Raw genomic sequence first — 17949 nt, 5'->3', positions numbered from 1 at the left:
TAAATCCAAACCGAATTAATAAGAAGACACAATCTTTGTTGTCAAGCTCTCAATTAGGTTCTTCTAAAACATTGAGTCATCATGTATCTAATCAAGAAGAATGTAGAAAAGGTGTTGCATTATTTGTTATATTGGATGAAATGCCTTTTCGAGTTGTGGAAGGTGATGGGTTTAAAGAAATGATGACTAGGATAGAACCCCATTTTCAAGTCCCATCAAGAGCGACTGTCACTAGAGATTGTTTGGGTTTGTATCTTGAAGAAGCGAGGAAGTTGAAAATGTATTTTAAAAGAACCAAAGTTCGTGTTTGCCTCACTACAGATACATGGACTTCTTGTCAGAATTCTAACTTTATGTGCTTGACTGCTCACTGGATTGATGAGGAATGGATATATCAAAAGAGAATCTTGAATTTTTGTGTAGTTGAAAATCATAGGGGTGATACAATTGCATCAGAAATAGAGAAATATTTATTAGCTTGGGGCATTGAGAAAGTGTTTACTATCACAGTTGATAATGCGTCTTCAAATGATAATGCAGTGGCAAAATTAAAAGATGTTTTGAGCCATTGGAATGGTTTGGTATGTAATGGGGACTTCTTGCACTTGAGGTGTTGTGCACATATTTTGAATTTAATTGTTTGTGATGGTGTGAAGGACATGCACAAATCTATTGAAGCCATTCGCAATGCCATTAAATATGTGAGGTCTTCTCCAGGAAGGTTGCTTAAATTCAAAGAGCTTGTTGAGAAAATGAAAATTGACTCTAAGAGCCTCCTAACCATGGATTGTCCAACTAGGTGGAATTCAACTTACATCATGTTGGAGAATGCTATTAAATTCAGTAGCGTCTTTGAAAGAATGGAGAAAGAGGATAATGATTACACAAACTATTTTGTGGAGAAAACATTAATTGGTCCTCCTGATGCTTCCAATTGGAAAGATGCTAAAGAATTTGTTGTCTTTTTAAAAGTGTTCTATGACATCACTTTGCAATTTTCAGGATCACTTTATGTTACCTCAAATGTATGCTTTCAACATATAGCTGATGTGTTTGTTATCTTGCATACAAGGGCAAATAATCCTAATTTTCTGGTGTCTGATATGGCTAAGAGGATGAAAGTTAAGTATGAAAAGTATTGGGGAAAGTTGGAGAATCTCAATCCTTTGTTGGTAATAGCAATGGTTCTTGACCCTAGGTATAAAATGAAGTTTTTGAAGCTTGCTTTTCATGAGATGTTCCCTGATTCTACACAACGGAAGCCATGACAAATAGAGTCACAAATGCCTTGTATTGTTTGTATGACTTCTATTTAAGTGGGCATGAAACAAACACATCTGAATCTCAAAATCAAAGTCAGACACAAGCATCAAGTGAACCTGCTGGCTTAAGTCAACTTTAGATGGCAATGTTGGAATCTAGGCCTCTACTGCAACTATTTGTTGCCCAAAACGAGGTTGAAGTTGAAACAGATAAATATGCAGAAGTGGAGAGGTATTTTCAAGCTGAGTTAGTTGATGTTCTTCATCCTAACTTTGATATTTTGGCATGGTGGAAAGTAAATAGTTCTAAATACAAAATCCTTTCATTGATTGCACGTGATGTCTTGGCCATGCCTGTATCCACTGTATCTTCAGAATCTGCATTTAGTACGGGAGGTCGTGTCATTGATGAATTCAGAAGTTCCCTATCATCAAATATTGCTGAGGCACTAATTTGTGCACAGAATTGGTTATCTCCATCTACATCAAAAGTAAAGGGATTTGATATTGATAACTTCAATGATACTGATATTGGTAATTTTTATTTTTTATTTTATTTAATTTATTTTTTCAGTTTTGTTTAAATACTTTATAACACTAAGGCACTAACAAATTGTTCTTTTTATGGTGTTTTTTTTTTGCAGAAGAGCAATTAACAGCTTCAATTTCAAATCTCTTGGAAAGTTAAATTGCTTTGTAGTTGGCTCATGGTTAGTTGTTTTGATTTACCTTTAATGTCATGGATTGAAATTTTTATATTATTATGTCTTGCTTGTTTTGGTTTGAACTGATTGTGTTATGATTGTCTTAAAAATGAATTATGGTGGATTGTTCTGCTTGGATTGCAGATTTATTATTGTGTTCTTGATTGCTAAAAAGTGATTCAAAATATTAAAGACCTTGAGAATGCAAGACTTGCATTGCTTGCCTTGTTTCTTACTTATTAGCGTCAATTTTTTCTCCCTGTTACATATTAACATCAAATGAATACATGCATTAAGTTTTTATGCTTCTCATGTCCCCTCAACTACAGCACATGAATTAAGATAGGATCGATGGTATATATGGTCATTGAATGGATATTAATTCATATTTTGTAAATCAAGTATATGTTAGTATATCTCTTTTAATGAGTTTAATTTTCTTTACATGTTAATAATTATATTTTTAGGAAAAAAATAAATTGACATACTTATTTGCTTGATATTTGTGCCATTTCAAAATGGATAAGATGAAAAAGGGCAAAACATGAACGTGTGTGTGTTGTAAGAAAGTTTGATATCATCAATCAAGTGTACTGTCTAGAGATAGCAATCATAGAGTGAAGACAAGTACTGGTTTGGCGTTTTGTATTCGGATGATACGAACACATCCAAGAATCATGCAATATATATATAAGTCCTCCATATGTATGTGTGTGTTCTCAACTGCTATATAATTTAACAGATCTTTCTATTATTAATGTAGGAGAATGTGCTTCAGTGGCGACTCCATGACCTTCAGGAACAAAAAAAAAAAAAGAATGGTGGCCTGCAGGATTTTTAATGTTACAGTTTATAGAGGTGCAGGATTAATTTCAGATGCTGTTGGTGTTTTCAATATAATATCAGTGAAGCTGAACTTTGATTGTGAACTGTAACGAGGCATAAATTTAACAATGATAAGACATGTGCATTTTGTTGTAATTCTCATTAAACGGACGGTTGCATGGTATGTTAATTTGAGTACGGTGTTTTTCATTAATTAGGTAGTCTTTGATTTAATTTCTGTAATATATAAAGAGTGACTGCAGTCTGCAGAGGAGTTTTTGTTAAAAAAGCAAAGCAAAGGCCCAAAATTAACTTGAATTTACGGTTGCTCCAAAAAAAAAAAAAGAAAGCATCAGGCCCAATTCAGAAAAAGTCCAGAACTGAAATTTTAGGGGGCAAAAAAAAAATGGGACGAAAAAAAAAGAAGAGGAAAGCAATCTCAAGCCCAATTCAAAAAAGGTCCAGAACTGAAATTTAGGAGGCAAAAAAAAATAGAACAAAAAAAAAGAGAAAAACATTAGGCCCAATTCAAAAAAGGTCCAGAATTGATTGGGGGCAAAAAAAAAAGAGACGGGACGGGACGGGACACAGGACAAAAATCCCGTCCCGTTCCTGTTCACCGGGACGGGACCGGGACGGGCCTGTCCCGGTCCCGTCTCGTCCCGTGAACACCCCTAACTTTAATAATGGAGATTGGAGAGTCAAACCATTGAAAATCTCACTTGTAAAGTAGGCATTTCAAAAAGTAAATAAAATAAAGGAATTGACATAAAATATCATTCTATTAATATATATATTTATATATATCCCTGATTTTAAAAGTAGGGGATAGATAATTGATTTACATCAATTAAGAAATATAGTTAAGTTATTTATATGTAAAAAAGGGATATTAGTTTTTGTAAAATACACCTCCTTCAGGTTGGCAAAGAAAAAAAAAAAGCCCGTCAAAACTATTAGCAGAGGTAGTCTGTGAAAAAAAAATTAACAAATATGGAAGACATAAGGGATTAAATTTTACGCTTAAGATCAAAATAAAACAAAGTCCATCAAATCGCTCCTCTGTCTAGAATGGAAAGAGTATAAAACTAGTTCGAGCCAAGTTAACTATAAGAATTGTGGAAAACTTTTGGGGAAAAAAACAGAATTGTGAAAAACTAGCATTATTTTTGGATAGCATGACTTTTTCTGTTTTTTTTCCCCCGGCCGCCAAAGACTTTTCAAATATTATATGTAAATATGTGTATGCAAGTGTGTGTTAACTTATAATAAAATAAATTACGTTATCTATAAGTTATGATAGCATAGCTTATCTTTTAGATTTTATATAAAAATACATGAAACACATTTTGATGTTAAAAAGATATGCAGAGTTATCCTAGGCGTAAGTAGGAGGCCGTTGTGCTATTTAAGTTAGAGTTGATGTCACTTACAAGTTACAAATATGAATAGCCGGATATATTTTTTTTAAAAAAAAACTATTATTTTCTCCCAAACAAGTGACAAATATGAATAGCCGGATATTTTTTTTTAAAAAAAAACTATCATTTTCTCCCAAATTAATTTATTTAACAACACTAATTTTATAAGAACAAAGAATTACAATGAAATCCTAATAAAAGAAAATAATTACTAGTAGATCTCAATGACAAGTGAGTAATTGTCATTCATTCTCATGAAATTTATTATTATAAGCTGCTCTGTTGTCATTAAAATTTTTTAGTAATTACGTTCTTTATTTAGAATTTCATAGCAATTGTACTTTTTATGAAGATAGATATTTTGTACCTGTTTGTTTCTACAACTATCATTATATTAATATGGAATATAATTAAAATTCTTGAAAAAAATTATTAATCGCAGGTCATAGCAAGATAATTTATTTTTTTTATTTTACTTTTGGAGATTTTGTATCAAACACGGCAAAGGCATATTTCGTTCTTCACTAAAAAAAAAATATGAAGAAAAATTTTCCATCTCCCCAACTTGATCATCAACTTTGGATAACCACGCACCTTGCAAAAACACTCATTTGTCCTTTCTTTTATTTTATGACTTGTTTGTTTACGGAACAATCAATATGTGTGTGTATATATATGATCATACTTACAACAAATTTTTTATATTTATTATGTCAAATTCTCTAATTATATATAGACATGTGTCCTATTTTTGAAATATTATCATTTAATTATAAACTTAAATAAAATATATATATATATATATCACTTGGTTGACATAATAGACATAAAAAACTCAACCTACATATTTTTCATATATATATAGTTTATGATAAAATATACCAACCTTAGATAAATTAAGAAAATCAAATAAATTTGTTAGTTATAAAAAAAATAACACAATCTTGCTAAAATACTCCTACAAAACAATACATATATATTAATTTATAAATTAGGAAAATTAATTTGAAAAAAATGATAAATATGAGAAATAAAGTAAATTATGATTTTTATATTTATGACTAAATCCAACCACAAGCACCTTTCATTTTAAGAACTAAAAATAATATTAATTATAAATAATAACAATGTAATTAAGTTTATTTATTTGTTAGACCCACCAGACTCATTGTTCATAAAAAAATGGAGACAAGTTATCATTCTCACCAACTTCAATCAGCAACTTGATATTCAGCGGACTACTGATAAACGTGTGCATGAGAACCGTCAAAACGAGTTGAAAAGAAAAATACTACATAAATACACTCACCATCAAATAATAAAATACTACCTCCAATCTTTAATATAAGAGCTAGTTAACTAATTTGAGTAGGTTAAAAAAGTTTATTAAGTTAGTTATTTGTAATAAATAGGTGTTATCTAATCTTATATATTAGTTAGAACTATCATTTAATGAAATTTTTAACATGTGCACTATTACAAGGGCTACTTTAAAAAATAAATAAATAAATATGAGAGATAAAGTGAATTGGAGTCTTATATTTAGAACCAAATTAAATATCAAACTAACTCTTATAATAAGGACTGAAGGTAGTAAATAGCCCATTTATCATTTACATATTCGTTTCCTCTTCGTCTCTGCAAAAATTATTACCAAAATAAGTCATCATTTGTTATTTCCTCTGTGTCATGCTCACAAAACTCATTGCTTTTAATCATAAATGTAAGAACTACTTAACTAATTTAGATAAATTAAAAATTTAGTTAAATTAGTTATCTTTAAGAAGTATGGGCTAATTTTTCTAAAGTATCATTTTAATCATAACTACCATTAATATAATAGGAATACTTTAAAGAATAAATTATAAATTTAAGAGACAGTGAAATAAAATCTTATATTTAAAACTAAATCAAATCATTACCTTTTTTTTTGGCTTGAAAATCAAATCATTATCTAACTCTTATATTAAGGACCGCAAACAATATTTAAAAAAGATATGTTGGATGCATCTGGTGCCAAAAGGAGAATAAAAGTTCACCAAAAATTCCTAGGCTATCAGATGAAATAAAAATGCATATTCTGGATGTTCTTCAGCATTCTGATGTTTTCCACAGTATAATCACATAGTAATTCTTATATTTGCATGTATAATTGAATATTTGAATCCAGCTCCGATATGATAAATACTACTTCTAATCTTAAATATAAGATCTAATTTGTAACTATAAACGAGATCTTATATTTAAGACAGAAAGTATCAACATCATGGACTTGGAAGGCAACATGTTGGCCACTTTTAAGAGGCACCTACTAATAGCAATACCATATGTGGCAAGAGGCTACCTCAAGATGCTCAGCAATTTCTGAAAGCTGATGCATACTGACACATTGATCACTAGTTGCTGCATTAAACTCATGCCTTCTCTAGAGAGCTTACCCTATCAATTATCATTACAACTTGTATCTCAAGTCACGACAATATATACCAACACAAAGGTTAGGCAAATAATTTGACCAATGGTTTAATCTTCTACGCTCTTAGCTTTCAATATCATTTCCAAGGCTATTAATTACATTATTCAACATGCAGTGTGCTGCTGTAGTTAAGACACTAGAAAGGAACTCTACAAATGCACTGATAATCATCATATATGGACCATAGTTTGAAAACTTTACCTTAAAAAAAAAAAAAAAGCAGTGTCAAATTTTCTGCCATTTGAGACTCAAAATTTCTTGAAACATTCTTTTTTTGGGGGGGGGGGGGGGACGTGTTATAGATAACTAAATAAAAATTACAGAGTTACAAAACCATTTGTTACATCTTACAAAACCATTTGTGACATCCGTGCTTCATCGATCCTTTCATCAGTATCTTCCTCTTCTTTGCTTACGTCAATATGTTTGCCCTGGTCGGAGCCTTCCAGCAATTGCCCATTGCTTTTTGTAATGCTTTCGTCTCTCTGTATTAAGGAAACCTGATCTACCAAGAAAGAACTTCTTTTGTAAATTCCAAACAAGCATAGAAATGTAATCCTGAGGTGAAACAAGGCCTTGTTCCTTCATGGAATTCCTTTGTTCCTCCAAAATCTTCGGATCCTCAAGTTTTATATATTCTAGCAATGCCTTTTCATGGTCAGGTATCCAATTACCTGGAAATGGAGTGTAGTCCGTCTCAGGCACAAGAGACATCCTAGTATGTTGGAGGCCATCAATTGATTCAACAAGACCCATCCTCAGCAAATTATGGTACTCAGGAGACTGGCCTTCTTTCTCCTTGAACGGACGGCTCAAATTTCGAGAACCAATCTTGTATACTTTTGCTCGTGAACGGAGCTTGTATTTGGCAGCATATAACTTTGCAATAGAACCTCGTACTATGTAATTGCTATTGTCTGTAAACCTGTACCATTCAACCATGGTTGACAAAAACTTGTTTATTTGAGCATTGGTATGAACTTGAGTGGCATGAAACACTCCAAAACAAGGCTGTGGATCTGGGTCTCTATCTCCCTTGACAAAGTTCAACTTTCTGAATTGCTTAATGCATTGCTTTAAACTTGTGGTGACTAATAAAAGGGTTCCTACACCGTTTTCACTGATGATTTTGCCACCAGTAGCAGTGTATCGAAGGGTTGGATAGACCACCCTCCTGCATAATACATGATCAAGAACATTATACCTTTAGTGATATTTCTATAGGGAGGCTCTCATTATCAAGCTTAAGCATATGCTTCTGATCGCAAAACTCAATCAATTGCTTTCTCAGTGTTGCAGCATCCGCTCTTGGACCACGAACACCAATTAAGATATGCCCTCCGTAACGTATATAATCCTTCTTCCGGGTTTTATCAGGTCCCCTTGTGGGCACAAATTCTGGCCAGGATGTGTTTCCTTGCTCTGCTTCACTTTTAGATCTCTGCTACTTCAGGTCATTTTTAGTTTACAATGAAGAGAAGCATAGAGAAGATCCGCAGTTCTCACTTGCAATTGAACCATAGCTCTTCAACTGAGGATGACATCACAGAAAATAGGAATGGAAGAGATTAGATATTAAACTCCCAATAAAGGGAATTGGAACTCATGAATTAAATTTGTGGTTGGCTTTGAAAGAAAGGTAAAACCAGACGGTAGAAATCAGAAATTCAAATGGCAAAATTCAGAAGCTCAAAATGTCAAAACAGAGCACTACTCCATCACATACATTAAAATAATGTATATTGACGTATATGATTTATCCAAACTGAGATATGTTTCGTAAATGTGGAAGGCATTAATTAATTAAAGAAAAACACAAGAAACGGAGATTTTAAGTTAGAAACAACTCAGAATTTGGCTTTCAGCAAAACCTTGTCAAGATCCCAGGAAGGAATGGAAGATCTAGAGTTAAAATAACTATTGGAATGCTTGTGAGTCCAGGAAGCACTCATATGCCAAAGCCCCAGGCATCACTGTCGGACATACATTAGACACCAAGCTGCTTTGGATAGGCTATCAAGTTAGATTCATACGTGGGAACTTCGTAAATAGTTTCTATTCTTGTATTCCTAAAATCAGACAAAAGTCTTTCATGCAGAAGCCACCAAGGTTTGGAAGGTGGAGCACAAACACATTTGAAAATTCGTAAATGAAAATTCCAAACAACCTTTTTATATGCTCTAGACAGTTAAAAACCCGAAGGAAACAAAACAAATACAGTAATGTGCATTACCACAATTTGATGCCTTAAGCATATTCTGAATATCTTTTATAGCGAAATTGCCTGTCTGTTTTAAATAGAAATGTTATAGCATTTAGAATAAACTGTAGGCAGGAAGTTTAAAAGCAGTTCTCATATCCATTACTTTTCTTAACCTCTCAGCATCTCCAAACCTTCCAACACCAGCAAAAATATTGGACATAAGAATATAATCCCCAGAATACTCTCTCTCCATCTCCAGTATTCCCCTCATCACCCTCTGACTAATTTCAACATTTCCATGCAAATTGCGAGCACGTAGAAGTGTCCGCCAAATCACGACATTGGCAACCTCAGGAGGTACCTGCAAAGCAATATTTTCAGCTTCCTCCAACCTGCCTGCCCTTCCAAGCATATCTATTAGACAGCCATAGTGCTTGATATCTGGCAGAAGCAGAAGCTGAAGATCATTAGCCATTTTATGGAAAAACTTGAGCCCCTCCTCCACCAATCCTCCATGACTACACGCGTTTAAAACACTCAAAAACGTCATATGATTTGGCTTGATCCCAGCCTTTTCCATGGTTTCAAAATACTCTACAGCCTCTCTTCCCAGACCATGCATTGCAAAACCTGAGATCGCTGATGTCCATGATACCAAATTTTTCTTGTAAGCAGATATCTCCTGAAAGAATCTGCTTGCACTTGCTATGCATCCACATTTTGCATAAGATTATATCAGTGAATTCATAATGCGTATATCAGAGGCATTGAAGCCTCTCTTTCCGCATGGCCATGGACTGATTGACAAATCACAATGAACCCAAGATTTGAAATGGCTGGGAAAATGGTCAGAAGAGTCACTTCAGTTGGTCTTATGCTATCTCAAATAACCATTTCCCTAAACGTAGTCAATGATTTACTAGGCTTATTCATGCGTGTGAATCCATCCATAATAATTGTCCAGGAGAAAACACTCCGAACTGGCATTTTATAAAATATGACAAGGCAAGGTCAAACTCACCGCATTTAATCAAGCCAGTAATGTAAACACAGTATTTTTTTTTTCCAGGCATTCTGTCGAACACTTGCGCCGCTTCGATTAAGAGACCCCAGGTTGAGTACATATGACGTAAAGCAGTTTGTACATATAAGTGAAAGTGAAAACCCACTTTGAATATGACAGAATGAATCCGCATTCCAAGGTGAACGCAGTTTGAATTGGCACAGGCATGACAGAGGAAGGAATAAGTATAGCTGTCAAAGGAACAATAAGTCAGAAATGCATGGCAGTTTAGGGAAGATATACCAAACCTAACAGCTTCTTCAGGAAAGAGGCCAAGAGAGTAACAGCGAATCAGAGTGTCGAAGAGAAGCAAACAGGAAGAGGCGCAATAAAAAAGGGTATAGAAGCATCCCAGAGTTGATGACATGACAGTGGCCCTGCTGGGGAGCTTGGTGGTTTGATGGGTCTTTGAGTAGAAGAGAGACCAACTGCTCGGGGATGGCAGGAAGACATACTGAATTCAGAGGAAGGATGGCGTTGAAGAATTTGGAGAGACATGGCTACTAAACAAGTGGACACAGGGTTCCTCCCCTTCAAATTTGACAGAGGAAAGAATGGTCACAAAGACTCAGTGTAACATGGCCGTTTGGTAAACATTTTTTTTTTTAAACTACTATATAATTGTTACACCATGATAATAAGATTCATCCGCTGGATTATTGTTGTGCATTGCAATACGTGATCAATCTGGAGAAACTATTTATAATGTTGATAAGTTCAAAGGTTTCAAAATTTTTTATGCAAAAAAAATTTCTTAAAGTTACATTTGTTTATCTCAATCTCGTGAATACACAACTAATATAATGCAACCCTGCAAGCTACTTGCAGAAATTCTCATCTTGCTGGCGAGTTTTAACTATTGGGATGGTGAATTACAAGACTGGATCTGCTCTTCTATATATGTCACTTTCGTTTTTGTTTAGACTTCTTTCTCTTTATGCTTCTGTGTAAGATGAAAGCTAGGTCACCAGCTAGCTGTTGTAAGTTCCCTAATTCAAAATATATTCAATATTATATATGTTTACTTGTTAATGATTTTAATTTGTTTCTTTTAGTTCTTGTTTGACGAATGTTTGGTAAGGAACTAACAGTGGGGTTATAACATCATTTTTTTAATTAATATAGACAATTTAAAGACCCACACACCCTTCACACGCAGACGCACACTCCTTCTTGGCAACATAAGATATAGAATCGAGACAAAAGCTCCTGGTAGCATTGGAGCGTCTAAAGGGCAACTTTCAAGGATGATCATATCTTGGGCTGTATATAATAACACTACCACATTTAAATGATTCAAGAGTTCACACACAAAGTTATGAATTTTTCTTGTTAATTAATTAGTGATTAATTAAATTAAATTAATTAAAAAAATTGCCCACGCAAATAATGATGGTTCAACTTACAAAGATAATAGATTAAACATTTTTGTGCCAGAATCAAATTTATTTTATTTCTAGCTCATATTTACTTGCCTCAGTAGATTCTGCGGGCATATAATTTTTTTTACTTAATACAATAATTCCCAGTTCCCCTTCATCATATTATTGTTTCAACCGAGAGTTTCAACCAAAAACAGTTTAATGTAGAGACTTGAAGTATGGATCAGAGGAAAATATGTTCGAAAACAAATAAAATTTATTAATATAGTTGTGTTATATTTTTCGGACCCCCTACTCTCATCATACTTCAAAATATATCTATGTCCTTGCGTGTAGAAGCATTTTTCCTTTTTCTTCTTCTTCTTCTTCTTTTTTTTTTTTTTTGAACTTGAAGTCAATGGAGTTCGGGGGATGTATGTATGCATGCCCCAACCAATCAAACAAATACACGGTATCTATAAAAAGAAAAGCCAGGAATTATATAATATATGCCTACTATTCTATTTCTGATCAATCAAAGCTAGTTCATGCTATGAACAAGCTACTAATTATACATATTTTTCTTGTATTTTGATAAAAAAGATATCTAATTGGTTATATATGTATTTATGTTTTTTAATTTAATTTGGAGTGTGTTTTTCACTTAATTAACTGGCTTAGGGGATCCGAAATCAGATCAATATGCGTCGTAGCACTCCCACACCTTAAATAAGTGGCTAGATAGATGAATTAGACGTTTGATGCGTAATCCTTGTGAATGGAGCACATTTAGTTGGAATGGATTTGTCTATTACCTTAAAATGATTAGTTGTAATGCCCCTCCTGTTTCACCACAATAAATAGATAATGATGTATTCCCTTTGGTCCACAATATAAGTCATTTTAACTATTTCGTCAATATTAAAAAATGTTAATTAATTCATTAGTTGTGTTTTAAATAATTTTTTTTTCAATTTTGTTTGTTAAATAAACCTGTGGAAGAGAGTTAAAAATACAATGAGTTATATTTAAGTATTAATTGTAGGGACAAAATTAATAAATAAGTATTAATTACTCTTTAAGTGACTCATATTTTAAACCAAGTAATCCTTCTAGAAGTGACTTATATTGTAGATCAGAGGGAGTACATGAATGAATAATTTGAAGTTTTATTGAAGGCGAGAGAGTCATTGATAAATTAATAGTTTGAATAAATTAAAGGGAATTCAATGTAATCTATCTTTTATATGCCCAAGCTTAATTGGTATATATATTCATCTATTGAAAAAGAAGAAAACAAAGGAGATGAACCTTCTCATACGGCATAAATAAAAATTTCCATCCACGTAATTGTTAATGATAATTTCCACAAATGATGTTGATTGTCAGTGTTGCTAAATTCGAGAAGTATTACTTACGTAATTAGAAATTTATCGCACAACTCAGTCATACATGCCACGACAATCTTTTATTTCTACTTTTTAAGACGCCTTTCATGACCATAATGCCTCACATGGAATTGATTGATGTTAACCATTTATTAATTCTATTACCACTACTGCAATATCTATGTCTTTACGTGTAGAATATTCTATAGAAGAGCCAAACGAGTCTTTATTCTTTTTAATTTTTATTTATTTTGACCTTCAAGTCAATGGAGCTCCTGATATGTATCTTCTTCAACCAATTTATACGTGGTATCTAAGAAAAGATAAGGTCGGAATTATGTTAATACATATTAGTCTATTTTGTTTTTAGTTTAAGAGAAAAATTAACCTTTTAAGTTTTAATTCAATTATGACTTACACGTATGAAAAGTTGGAAAAGCCACAGTCCCTCCGCTGTTGCCTTGTATTAATATTAACTACACAAAGTTAAAAGAAATTAATCGTGATTTATATTTTATACATAGATTTTGATTCACGTTTGATCGGTATATTCATCTATTGAACAAAGGAGAAAAACCTTCTCACACGGTATGAACAAAAATTTGCAAGCACATCATTGTCAAGGATAGTGATGGTAATAATAAATTCGATTGCCACTCGCATTACTAGAAATAAATGGCACAAGTCAGTTATGCATGCCCCGACAACTTCTTATTTATACTTTTCTAAACATTTTTCATGACCAAAATGCCAGAAATGAGAATGATTGATATTAACCATTAATTAATTTTAAGTTATAAATTAATGAATTATTTCAAATAAACTTTAATCAGTTGGTTTAAACAATTTGCCTTCTTAATAAGAATTAAGACTGATCAAATTAACAGGATTGTGACTTAAGTATGTATAAATATTATCGTGCAAGCAAAGAGAGGTTAAGAAGAATAAAAAGCCGTTAATGAACGATGCTCGGTTGCATGCTTTTCAGGAATGGAAAGCAAGTTGAGATCTTAAAATAGAGACTTAAGCCACGCTATTTCGAATTTTCTAAAATTACTTATAGATTTTCAATGCTCCCCAAGAAATAAAGGGGTTATCAAATGAAGAGTAATCCATTAATTATAGTAGGGAGTGAGATTTTTAAGTATCCTGGAAATACAAAAAGGATTAAAGTGGTTTAAAAAAAAATCTCTAATGCTCGAGAGAGATTGTACATATTAAAAGGATTTTCAGTTATGGCTAATTTTAATGCAACTAGTTAAAGATGATATTTTTAAAAAATAATACATTTTTTATAAATAACTAATTTTTTTAATTTATGTAACTTAATTAGGAAAAATAAAGGAAAAATATCTGTTAAATTTTAAAATGATAAATATGTCATGCTAACTACTCTTATAAAAAAATTTGAGTATTTGACTACTTTTCTAATGATTTTGAGTCAAAATATGTTAAAATCACATATTTATTATTTTAAAATTTAATAGTGATTTTGCCATTTTATATGGTACAGACAAAAGAGTCATTATTTAAGGCACCGCCTTGCCCTTACCAATCAAACTGACGCACGTTAGCTATAAAAAGATAAGGTAGGAATTTACTCTGACTCTGATAATTCCCTTTGTGTCATAATTTATAATTTATTTTAAACAAATTTATTAATTACACATATCAAGATTTTATTAAAAGATAATTATAATGCATGCGCTTGGTAATGACATTTTAAAAAAATCAATATATATTTATTTCAAATAATTAATTTAACCAATATTTTTAAATTAGTTATCTAATTTTTATATTATTTATATTATTGGGAGGAAGCACTAATAAATTAACGCAACATACTCATTTTTTTCTTTCACATTTTGATATCTAACTGTTCAATTAGAAGAGAATAGCCTTAATGGTTACGGTCAGTGGAGTATGGTCCTCGTATTTCACGAGAATAAACAAATAACGATATATGTGGATGATCAATTTAAGTTTTATATTTTGAGGGAATGAGACTGATATAAATAAAATTAATACTAATTTCAATAATATTAAAAAAAAATTCGGTGTCATTTATAGTCTCATATATATAAATGAAAGTAATATTAATTTCAATAATATTAAAAGGAATTCGGCGTCATTTATAGTCTCATATAAATGTAATTAATACTAAGTTCAGAATATTAAATTCGGCGTCATTTATATTTTGATTCAAGCTTGATTGGCATATTCAAGCTTGAAACGGTTAAAGAGATGAACCTTTTCATATGACATGAATGAAAATTTGCGATCACAAAAATTTCGTAGAAAACGGTCAGATATATTATTAAAAATTAATGATACAAGTTAGTCATGAATGTTACAGCAACTTCTTATTTCTGTTTTTCTGGACGCCCTTTGTTACCCTAATACCTCAAATGAGAGTGATTGATATTAACTATTGATTAATTTTAAGTTAGAAATTAAATAATTATTTCAAATGAACTTTTATCAAACGAGTTTCCATTTTAAGAGAAAACTTAACTGATCAAATTAATTATAAAAAAAATAAAAATAGGAAAATTTTTTAGAAAATTAGGGAAGGTTTTGAGAGAATATTGATGTTCTGTGATGTTTTTCGGACATCTACTTGATGAATTATAACAATATTTTTATACGTAATACATATATTCACACACATATATTCTTCAACCAATCAAAATGAGACAATATGCGTGTCAATTAGATGATTGGTTCTTAATAATTGTGAATGGAGAAAATTTAGCTGAAGAGATTTGTTTATTATATTACCCAAAAGAGATTAGCTTTTACTGCTGGTAAAATATGCTCCTCGTATTTCACCAGAATAAATAAATAATGATATATGTGGATGGATAATTTAAAATTCTACTGAAGGCATTAGACTCAGATAATTAATATTAACTTCAATAAAATTAAAAGAAATTTGGCGTGATTTGTGCTTTATACGTAGATCTTGGTTCAAGTCTGATCCATATGTTCATCTATTGAAGAACGAAAAAGGAGACGAACCTTCTCACAGCATGAACAAAAATTTCCAACCACATAATCGTCAATGGTAATTTCCTCAAATGATAGTGATGTTGATGAGTGTGCCACTGACGTTGTTAAAGATTAATGACACAAATCAATCGTTCATGCAACGACAACCTTTTCTCCGTATTATTTTTAGAGACCTTTCATGACCAGAATGCCTCATATGAGAGTTATTAATGTTAACTATTGATGAATTAATTTGAGGTTATAAATTAAACAATCATTTCAAATAAAATTTCATTAGCTGATTCAGATAATTTGCTTTCTGAGTAGAAAATTTAGACTAATCAAATTAATTAAATGATAAGAATGTTTTAAACATCAATTTTTTTTACTTTAAATAAAAATTATAGTCCTTTTTCATGAACCAAAAATCTTCCTCTACTGAGTTATTAATATTTATCACGTTAGTTGACGCCAATATTTCTACATTCTAAAATAAAATTATTTGAAAACTTTCGTGAACCGCTTGTGTATAAATGACCCATGGATCACTCACTTCACATCCACAAGACGCCTCCCCTGTTCTTACCATATCCAAATGAAAAGAATCCTAGGCATGTTCAGCTCTAAGTTCAATTTCTTTTGGCTTGTTGGAGTTTTATGTCTCTTTTGGTGTGCAGGATGTTCCAATGTAAACATCAGTTGCGCAGAGACAGATAAGGAAGCTCTTCTCAAATTAAAACATGGTTTCGTTGATGAGTTCGGCATGTTATCCACCTGGAAAAGTGAAGCTGATTGCTGTGAGTGGAGTGGAGTATCATGCAGTAATTTGACTGGTCACGTTATCGAGCTCGATCTTGCTCGATTGAGAGGTAATATTGATTCCTCATTATGTGATTTGCGGCATCTAACTTACTTGGATCTCGATGAAAACGATTTCGAAGGGAGCAATATTCCAGAATGCATTGGCTTACTTGGTCAACTAAGAGGGTTGAGTATTTCGTATGCTTCAATTGGTGGCACTATTCCTCGTGGACTGCAGAATCTATCCAGTTTGGAATATCTCCACCTTGGCTATAATGATTTGATTGTGAAAGATCTTGAGTGGATTTCTCACCTTTCTTCTTTGAGATCTCTTTCCCTCTCAGGCGTTAATCTGAGTCAAGCTGTTGATTGGCAATCATCATTATCCAAAGCTCCTCATCTGTCTGAGATTTACTTGGACAGTTGTGCTCTTATATTTCATCATGTCAATCCTGCCTCTTTTGTCCATACAAACTCTTCCGCATCCCTCAAAGTCCTTTCTCTTTCAGGAAATAATTTAGACTCTTCAATTCTACCGTGGTTGTCTAACGTTAGCAACGTCTTAACAGAGCTTGATCTCTCTTATAACGCTTTGGAACATATTTTTCCAAATGCTCTGAATATAAATTCCCTTCAAGTTCTAGATCTTGGTTCAAATCCTTTGCAACTTGGTCCCAAAGCTTTTTCAAATATGATTTCTCTTCAATCTTTATATCTTTCTCAAAGTTCTTTGCGACGTATTCCGTCCGATGCCTTCACAAATACCACGTCTCTTGAATTTCTAGATCTTCAAGGGAATAAACTTGAGGATAGCATGGTAAAATCCATCCAAAATTTGTGCATATTGAAAACGTTATGGTTGTCCTATAACAGTTTTTCAGATCAATTAAGTAATTGGATACCACAGTTAAGGTGCGCTCAAAATAGTATAGAGGAGTTGGTTTTAAGTGACAATCCTTTTAGTGGCGGACCATTTCCCAATTTTTCAAGATTTTCAAATCTAGAGATTTTAGATCTTGAGAACACTAATCTTCATGGGTCAATTCCACAATCATTTGGGCACTTATCTCACCTTTCCGGATTGTATTTGAGTCATAACAATTTAACAGGGCCATTGCCGGTGTTTGCCGGATTTATATCGTTGACGTACTTAGATCTGTCCAACAATAGGTTGAATTCTGTCATTAATGAAACACATCTTTCAACTCTCTCTAACTTGACAGTTTTAGATGCGTCACAAAATATGATTTTTTTCAACTTCAGTTCGCATTGGGTGCCACCTTTTCAATTGCGAGAATTTCATGCAGCATCGTGTAATTTTGGTCCCCACTTTCCCTGCTGGTTAAAGTATCAAAGGGAGCTTAACAGGTTGGACATTTCGCATGCGTCAATTTCAGATTCAATTCCTCAATGGCTTTGGCAATCTTCTTTACAATACTTGAATCTTTCCCATA

General features: G+C 32.4%; 1 protein-coding gene and 1 pseudogene across 1 annotated transcript; one reads left to right on the top strand and one right to left on the bottom strand.

Moving 5' to 3' along the window:
- Positions 1-9003: 9003 nt before the first annotated feature.
- Positions 9004-10321, bottom strand: LOC114751207 (pentatricopeptide repeat-containing protein At1g09220, mitochondrial-like; annotated as a pseudogene).
- A 129-nt stretch (positions 10322-10450) lies between these two features.
- Positions 10451-17841, top strand: LOC114751206 (receptor-like protein EIX2). The gene is made up of 3 exons (XM_028939872.1): positions 10451-10511; positions 16372-17312; positions 17803-17841. The coding sequence occupies exons 1-3, from the start codon at positions 10451-10453 to the stop codon at positions 17839-17841; spliced, it is 1041 nt and encodes a 346-aa protein (XP_028795705.1).
- The last annotated feature ends 108 nt before the right edge of the window (positions 17842-17949 follow it).

Source organism: Neltuma alba, unplaced genomic scaffold (assembly GCF_004799145.2).
Source record: "Neltuma alba isolate B1F8T4 unplaced genomic scaffold, ASM479914v2 tig00006815_pilon, whole genome shotgun sequence".
Classification (NCBI taxonomy): Eukaryota; Viridiplantae; Streptophyta; class Magnoliopsida; order Fabales; family Fabaceae; genus Neltuma; species Neltuma alba.
Note: the sequence above shows the minus strand (reverse complement) of the source record. Positions and strands in the feature narration are given on the sequence as shown.

Coding starts and splice junctions, on each gene's coding strand:
- LOC114751206 (XM_028939872.1), top strand. CDS start 10,451: ATGGCTACTAAACAAGTGGACACAGGGTTCCTCCCCTTCAAATTTGAC. Junction 10,512..16,371: donor ATTTGACAGAGGAAAGAATG/GTCACAAAGACT, acceptor TTTGGTGTGCAG/GATGTTCCAATGTAAACATC. Junction 17,313..17,802: donor ATAAACTTGAGGATAGCATG/GTAAAATCCATC, acceptor AATTTCATGCAG/CATCGTGTAATTTTGGTCCC.